This window comes from Photinus pyralis, unplaced genomic scaffold (genome assembly GCF_008802855.1).
Source record: "Photinus pyralis isolate 1611_PpyrPB1 unplaced genomic scaffold, Ppyr1.3 Ppyr1.4_LG8, whole genome shotgun sequence".
Classification (NCBI taxonomy): Eukaryota; Metazoa; Arthropoda; class Insecta; order Coleoptera; family Lampyridae; genus Photinus; species Photinus pyralis.
The window spans coordinates 15,376,441-15,384,940 of NW_022170819.1; the positions used below are offsets into that span (position 1 = coordinate 15,376,441).

Genomic DNA, 8,500 nt, shown 5'->3' on the forward strand with positions numbered 1-8,500 from the left:
TTTTTGAAAATGATTAATATATACGCTGATATATAATATGCTTAGTGAATTAAAGGGGATATGACCTTAGTAGTTGAACCCTACAAAAAAAAAAAAAAAAAAAAAAAAATAATAATAATAATAATAATACTATCTCTTACTCATGTTCTTAACTTTATAAGCCACTACTGACTACCACCATCAAATGAATTTCGATGTATCTTTGGCACTTACTTTGGCTGAAGGTAAGTAGGTACATAATCCGTTTGCTTTAGTTTTTCTTTATATTTGTTCATATCCATTGCATTGTTTTGATTATTTCTGTCAAGGGCAAGCAAAAATATCTGAAAATAATTATTAAAATTTATACACCTACTTACTATTTTGTGCCCTCTTAGTTGCCCTTCTGACTACTTTTTGTTTATGCATATATTTCTACGGCACCATTTTATTCGGACGTTCTGTATTAGACTACCGCCAGTGAAGCTCCAATGGAATATTTTCGATTCATGTTCAGCGTATATGTAAAATAATACTATGACCATTCCGGGCGGAGAGCGAGGGTGAGGACTGATTGTATCTACTACATACTGCGTAGATATTTTATTTTATTTTATTTTTTTTTTGTGTATAGGTGGGGAAATGCTCCTTATGCACACTCTAGAAGGAAGGAAGTTCCAGAGTAGTGTGGGGCTCTCCCATTTGTTGCGAATACCCACTAAAACCCCACCTAAGGCTTCGGCTGCTGAGGCCATTTGCCTATCACCCATTTTTATTACTTTTTACACAGATATAGACAAGTACAACGAACAAGAACTAAGCAACATACATACATACTAATATCACAGAATATCACATTTCATTCAAAAATCCAATGCCTCGCATAATATCACAGATTATCACAGATCATTTAAAATTCCAATGCTTCGCATGAATCCCAACACACCTCTACAGCGATCCTGACTAGCAAAATTTGTTTCCCATATCACACTAATTTTAAATAGGTCACGCTCATTTTGGTATCTTACACAAACACAAAGTATGTGCTCTGGTGTTAAATTGATACCACATCTATTACACAAAGATGGTGCCTCACCCTTCAGCAAATAACTATGCGTGAGAGCAGTGTGTCCCAAACGGAGCCGATACAACTTTGTCGAGTGCAGACGTTCCACGTCAAGTAAAAAAAGTGGTCCTAGGTTTGGTTTAATTCTTCTCAAAGATGTATCGGCCCGCGCCCATTGCTCCTGCCAGCGCTCATTTACACAGTGCTTGACAGCCACCTTTGTGAAATCTACAATGTTATCCTCTTGTAACTGTAGCTCCTCCATGAATTGTCTTGCTCTTTCACCTTGCGATTTATATAACCGTGTAGGTCTAGTTGCATCGGTAAGTAATCTATAATTTGGGTGTTTATCATTTTGATGTACTTTCAGGTAATAGTTAACTATTAACTGCTTTCGGCGAAGAGCAAGCGGGAGAATATTCGCTTCCACGTTGAGAGCACAGACGGGACTCGTTGGAAATGCCCCAAGGGAATATCTAATTGCTAAATTTTGAATTTNAATATGATTGTTGAATTAAAATGTTTGTTCATAATTTTAATCCCACATTTAAATATGAATAAATTTTTATGTTTGTTGAATTAGTTCTAGTTAGTTATATTACTGTTCGTTTATGTATTCGTTTGTTGATTTGTATTGTTAAACTTTCGTTATACACATTGCTATACAGGGTGTCCCTAAAAGGTCTGTACAACGCGCTACCATGGGTTCTTTGTATCAAAATAGGACGATTTAACCCAACTTACCTCTATCCAAAAGTGCTTCGGTAAGGCGCTATCTACCGCCAAAGATTTAAAAAAAAAATCGTTATTTTTATTTTATCGGAAAATGGTTTTGCCGATTAAAATGAAATTCGGGATCTGAATATCTAATGTAAAAAGGGTCTTTGTGATATCATCGTTTTGATTGTAGTTGCTATGTAGGTGGTAAAATACTGACCATCCACATCTGAAGAGGTCTAAAGTTTTTAACTACTATTTTGACGGTTCTGAATTTTTAGACACTGATAGACAGTTTACTTGCAAGCATTTTTTGTCTCTTGATGAATATCGCTATCTGTGATGGTTTACGAAAAAAAAAAATTTAGGCATGATGAATGGCATGCACCATACATGCGATTGTTCCTAAAAAAATCAGAAGATGGCTGTGAAACAGAGTGGCGTAACGTTTGTTTGTTGTTTCTTCAACTTTAACAATTTACATTTTGCTTGAAGACTTAAAATTTCATTGTTAAAATTGTAATATGGCCTTTCAATACAGTAACGTAGAGTTAACTGATATGCTATTAGTGTTTGGATACTGTCGTGGAAATGGTCGCAAAAAAAAAACGTAAATTGTTAAAGTTTAAGAAACAACAAACAAACGTTACGACACTCTAAGATTTCACAGCCATCTTTTGATTTTTTGAGGAACAATCGCATATATGGTGCATGCCATTCATCATGCCTAAATTTTTTTTTTTCGTAAACCATCACAGATAGCGATATTCATCAAGAGACAAAAAATGCTTGCAAGTAAACTGTCTATCAGTGTCTAAACATTCAGAACCGTCAAAATAGTAGTTAAAAAGTTTTAGACCTCTTCAGATGTGGATGGTCAGTATTTTACCACCTACATAGCAACTACAATCAAAACGATGATATCACAAAGACCCTTTTTACATTAGACATTCAGATCCCGAATTTCATTTTAATCGGCAAAACCATTTTCCGATAAAATAAAAATAACGATTTTTTAAAAAAAATCTTTGGCGGTAGATAGCGCCTTACCGAAGCACTTTTGGATAGAGGTAAGTTGGGTTAAATCGTCCTATTTTAATACCAAGAACCCCTGGTAGCGCGTTGTACAGACCTTTTAGGGACACCCTGTATAAACGAGGGTAAGAACATTAAACTTAAATTACGAATGAAAAGAACGTAATACTTCTTGGATCACAATTTAGTAAAACTAAATTCTATATAATCACAATAATATTAAATTTTGTATGCCTGGATTCTCTAAAAGTGTATTTTCAGCTCAACTTACCAGCTCACTGCATGGAAAATCCAGGAGAGATGTCGAAGTTCTTATCAGTCGCTGCCAACGACTGTCCAAGAAAATATTGACAACAACAGAATATTCGCCAAAAAACGAGCTATGTAGGTAAGCCATATTGTGTTCAGATCAGCTAATCAGAGATTGTTTTAGTTGCGCATTTCCTGTTGGATGCCCAGCTGTGGACTTTGAAAGACTTTTGTATAGACAATCAATTGGAAGATTTGGGTGTGTACGGCACACTTGATAATGGAAAAACTGCTGAATACATTGGAACGTCTTCTGACGATTGCTTAATTGAGCTTTTAATAAATTTACTTTTACATGGTGCTTGCAAAGTGAGCATGGTCTGCAGTGAGTTCATGTTTGGAAACCGAATGGATGTAGGCTACGTACTGACACATAGGTATGTTCGTACGCATACCATAAGTTGTGTCTTTTCATCGTTACTAATTGTGAGACTGCTTCTTGGTGGCAGATTCCCTCTTGCCTCCGATTCCACCTTATTTCATGATGCCAAAATGAAAGCCTGTTGAGTCAAAATTTTTAGTTGAAATAGGATTCATTCAAATATACAGTGAGCGGCTAAAATATGGAACAAATTCTTAAAAATCTGGTGGCGGGTTAAAAAAAATACTCGCGCACGTCTATCATAATTTCTCTTTCACTAATGACAAAATACAAGATGCGCCAAAACGTAGATTTGATACCAAAGTTGATTTTTTAAAATGGAACAGTATTTTTTAAAATTCACTTTCGAATTATTTTTATTATGTGCAGAATTTGACACAGAAAATGGATTTAAAAAAATACTGTTCCATTTTAAAAATCAACTTTGGTATCAAAATCTACTTTTTGACACACCCTGTATTTTCAGTGGCGTACACAATTTGTGACAGCGGAGGGGGAAGTACGGTTGGACGGGAGGCCGCACGGTGCCATAAGTAGTAGTAGCTTTGGCTTTGCAATGGGTACCTAGGTGGTAAGTATGTACTTACACATAATAAAATTTAGACGTCTAACTAATTTTTTACCACGTACAAAACTGACAAAAACAGTTAAAACGAACCGGAACTAATTTGAGGAGAGTGCATGAGAAGAGTTCCGGACAAGAACTGATGACGCTAATCGTGTTTGTGTTACCAGATGTTATCCTAGTGTAATGATCTTTGGAAACGAAAGTCATGCTTTACATCTGCATTTATAACAGTCTAATTTAAGATTCTAAAGCGATAACCTTTAATTTAAAAGTTATACAAAAAAAGCGTTTCCTGTGTAACGTAGATGGTCCATGATCATAATAATACACATACACATGCAGCATCGGTTTTGTATATTTGTGGGATAGATTTTTCTTCATTAGTGATAGAAGGTGGCAGGATCTGTCGGTTTATCGGAATCTTCACTGAATGATACGATTTCCTCTCTTTCTGAAAGTCTGCTTTACCCCGTTCCAATCCATTTGGCATCAGCACAATAATGTAACAGTCAAGCACAGGAAAACAATTCTCGCTCATTAAAATTAGCAATTTAAATTTGAAATTCGGCATGTCAAAAAGAAAGTGGATCCCCCCAATTTCTTAAATTTATATAACATGATAGGAAGTATACTACACACTTTACAAAATCATACATGTTCTTTTATGCAAATTGCGCCTGGACACCATGATACTACTTGTAGTATCATGCCTGGACACGTACTTTAAATTCAGCCTAAGTGAAACAAATGGAATGTTGAAATTCGCCCACTTTTCGCACAAATACCAACAAAGCTTTGTGGGGGGAGGGGGGGGCGTACCAAGAAAAAAGTGAGTGTTTGAAGTATGTACGTACCCTATGTTCACTTCCAAAACTGGAAACTATAAGGATATACACTGGAATTTGGAGGGGGGGGGGGGGGGTTATAGTAATCTTACACTTTTTGCAGCACATGCAAGTGTCTTGGTGCATGTGTTATGTGTATCGATAGCTACGCAAAATAGCAGAGTGCGACAACAACGAAAAAAGAATTTATTTATTATTTATCTATGCAACTTGCGTTACATCTTTTGGTGGAACGGCGCCGGTGAGGCGGCGCCTGTTTGTAGACATCGTGAACAGTTCTACTGTTGCTGCCAAATGTCGAATGTGCATAAAAAAAAATTCAACCATCCCAGTGTTCTTTTCCTCTGCTACAGTAGTGCGTCAAGTGGTTGCGTTAGGGCCGTATTGATTAATTAGCTGTATAACTGAATCAATTAATTACAACCGTGAACTTATTCCGGAAGTGTGGCAAATCAAGAACGCTTTCACGTTGTCGTTCTTTTAGATACTGAACCCTTACACAGGGATGTAAATCACGTACTCTTCCTTAAAACGGATGTTGTACTACCCTTCTGGTTTCCAAATAAGCGACTCAGACAACCCTTATAAGGAGGCAGATAGATCTTTGGGCTATCACGGAGGACTATATCACTCGTGTTCGAGTCAGGTCTACCGACCTAAGACACGAACCCAATAAATCACTGCGGTAGGTACTAGGTAACGGATATCGGCAAGCTATTTCCCTACCCGAATTGTTGTGATGGCTAGCTAGGCAAGTAAGATGGGCGAAGGAATCAAAACTAAACAAAAATTAACAGGTTTGGTGAAAATAATAATAATAAATGAATTAAACCAAAAGCTATTGACTGTCTGGAAAATAAACGGAAAGGTAATTCTCGTATCTGTCTGGAATGTACAAGAATAATTAATAAACGATCGGATCTGGAATACGGTTCTGGATTAATATCTGGTCCCCTACTGGTCAGATAATTAAATTTATCGTAGTAAACAATGTAACGAGTATTTGTAAAAAGCACATTCAAATCATTAAATAACATTGATTAAGGCCTACGAAACCATACGAGGATAATTTAATTCACCGATAATTGGCACAAAACGGAAATAATAAAGATTTAGTCAATAACATATCTCCTTGAATGTCGTCCGATGTAATTATCCCGTCGCGTCGAATTTCAAATGCAGATTTGGTTCATGGTTCGCTGTCCAGAAATACTATAGGTTTCCTTTTTAGTGGTTTTGGGATATCCAAATGTTTCGATTTTGCACCATTCGTCCAAGGTCTTATTCATAAATAGCGCGAGCTTTTTGTAGGCAATTGCGGAGGTTGGAAGGAAGGACCAACACGCGACAGTTTAAAAAAGCGCCGCTTATTTTGTCCATTAACAAATGGAAAATTTCCGATTTATGGTGAAATTTCGTTGTTTACTTTTATTTGCCATCCAATTTTTGTTGACGGGCTACAAGACATTTATTGAGAGAGACGATCTAGGTGAACAGATCATCGCAGCACCAGACTACTTTAGAATCTAATCACCATACAAATGATAAATAATATGATAGTGACTTACACTATAATAATATGTAGTTGCTAGTATACCGAGAAAAATGGTATAAGTAAAAATGTCATGTTATAATCATTTTCCTAAGTTTTCTAAAATAAAAATCTCTTATTTGCCTTTCTGTTGGTACAAAGAACTCTATTGCGCACTCATCCTAAGGGAAGCGCGTACAAATGAAGGCCTGGGTTTTCCACAACAAGACATATTTTTGGAACAAGGTTGGTTGATGCAATGATACATTTGTAATGTTTTTAGTGGGATAAGATTTTCGCTGTAAAACTAAACCCGAATTTATTTATTTATACCTACAATAGTCTACAATAGCATTTAAAGAGAATCTTTTCGGGAATAAATGATCTTTAAATTAAGTGTATTGATATTTATAAATATACATAAATTGCAGTTGCCCTTTGCGGGATGGAAGGCTACATAGAGTTTCTGCAACAAAATTGGACACTAGCCATAATAAACTGGAAAACAGCGCAAGGATGTTACAAACATGCGAACACCCACAAATTAAGCTCTCGATCAGCGAATACGATATCGTTCGGATGTTCAAATCACGCAACGGGACTCGCGGCAGCCGCTTTGTCGTTAAATTTAAGATATGTTTTGTTCAAAATGATGCGAATGTCTTAATTTTTAGAGATTAATAAAAAGTATCATATTGAATCAATGACCTTTGATTGTTTTACCATAGAAAGCAGTTACGCAGGAATTTGACAGAAGAAGCATCATAATTCATATGCTGTTTTAATTCCGTCTTGCCCTTGAAGGCACGGTAATGGATTGAACATAAAAATAAACAAAATGCGTTACCTTATTTTACGGTATTAAAAACATCAACATTCATGGGTAGGTATTCGACTCGATCACGGGCTGCTGTCGAACCAGGAGAAATCAGTTGGCTCAATCCTTGGAATTCTTAAGGAAAGGCAGGCTTTTTCTCGGACCTTTTCAAGTGATTGTACAATTTACGCCATACTGTTTATGTCCCGATTCTTAAATTTAGGATTCACGAGTCAAATTCACGTTGATCTTATCCGCAATCGCGATTTATTTTATTTGTGACGTCCAGAACTTGATTTACCTACTTATTTCACGTCCACTCCTACAGTTCGATTTCATGCAGTACGTATATTAAACTACTCGCCTCGAATTTACGCAACAAATTGTGATCGCTGATCGCTTGATCTCTGGTACGACAGTACTTTACAGTTCTTTAGCGACCCAAAAACACACTGCATGCAAAAAAAGTTCTTTGGATTGATTAAATGAATTTTTTATATCTCTTCCTCAAACACACAAAATTTACGGATGGTTGATTTAGATTGCTTCGTATTGTGTATTTTCCTTTCTGTTTTAACTGATTCACCACGCTGCTTAACATTTGTAAAAAGGTATTGCACCGCTATACCTTTGGCGGCAATTGGTTCAATCAATTAATTAGTTTAATTAACTTTTTGACCGCGCAACACGATGCTCTCGTGGTTTAACGCGTAATCTCTCCCGGATGCGCTTTCACTATCTTCACCATCAAGAAAATACGCTCTGAAATGCTTGTTCATCTGATTACTCGACTCTGGAATTACTCGCCTCTAGGATACCTCGGCTTTGGGATAACTCGGCTCTAGCATTACCCGGCACCTCGAGAATCATTCGGCTCTGAAAAAAACCCTCCGTTCGTATGGCTTCTTTATGCACATACAAATTTCAACTTTACGAATTGTTTTACCACCAAGGACTAATAGTCCTGAAACGGAGTTATAGCAGAGCCGCGTCATCGCAGAACCGAGTAATCCCAGAGTCGAAAAGTCCTAAAGCCGAGTTATGGCAGAGCCGAGTCGTCCGAAAGCCGAGTATTCCGGTGCCGAGTTGCGCGGAGCCGAGTCGTCCGTGTCCGCGCAACCGTTGTTGCTCTAGATTTCTAGAATATTTGCTGGAATAGAATCAAAATAATTAATCTAAGTTTGCCTTTAGTGTCACCTATTCTCAGTAAAAATATGTCCTTATGAAGCTCTTAAAAACCTTTAAACTAGT

At 36.8% G+C, this 8,500-nt stretch overlaps 2 protein-coding genes across 2 annotated transcripts; both read left to right on the forward strand.

The window, feature by feature from the left end:
* Positions 1-2,942: 2,942 nt before the first annotated feature.
* LOC116177912 lies at positions 2,943-4,870 on the forward strand. The gene is made up of 3 exons (XM_031497087.1): positions 2,943-3,181; positions 3,231-3,483; positions 3,955-4,870. The coding sequence occupies exons 1-3, from the start codon at positions 3,028-3,030 to the stop codon at positions 3,971-3,973; spliced, it is 426 nt and encodes a 141-aa protein (XP_031352947.1). The 5' UTR covers positions 2,943-3,027; the 3' UTR covers positions 3,974-4,870.
* Positions 4,871-5,018: 148 nt separating this feature from the next.
* Positions 5,019-7,099, forward strand: LOC116179413 (UPF0764 protein C16orf89 homolog). Its single transcript, XM_031499205.1, has 2 exons — positions 5,019-6,678; positions 6,864-7,099. Exons 1-2 carry the CDS (start codon positions 6,522-6,524, stop codon positions 7,097-7,099), a joined length of 393 nt encoding a protein of 130 aa, XP_031355065.1. The 5' UTR covers positions 5,019-6,521.
* The last annotated feature ends 1,401 nt before the right edge of the window (positions 7,100-8,500 follow it).

What these genes read in the sequence shown, in the direction of transcription:
- LOC116177912 (XM_031497087.1), top strand. Translation starts at nt 3,028, where the DNA reads ATGCCTGGATTCTCTAAAAGTGTATTTTCAGCTCAACTTACCAGCTCA. An exon ending in TTCGCCAAAAAACGAGCTAT is followed by an intron (nt 3,182 to 3,230) that starts GTAGGTAAGCCA and finishes AGATTGTTTTAG; the next exon opens with TTGCGCATTTCCTGTTGGAT.
- LOC116179413 (XM_031499205.1), top strand. Translation starts at nt 6,522, where the DNA reads ATGTCATGTTATAATCATTTTCCTAAGTTTTCTAAAATAAAAATCTCT. An exon ending in AGACATATTTTTGGAACAAG is followed by an intron (nt 6,679 to 6,863) that starts GTTGGTTGATGC and finishes CATAAATTGCAG; the next exon opens with TTGCCCTTTGCGGGATGGAA.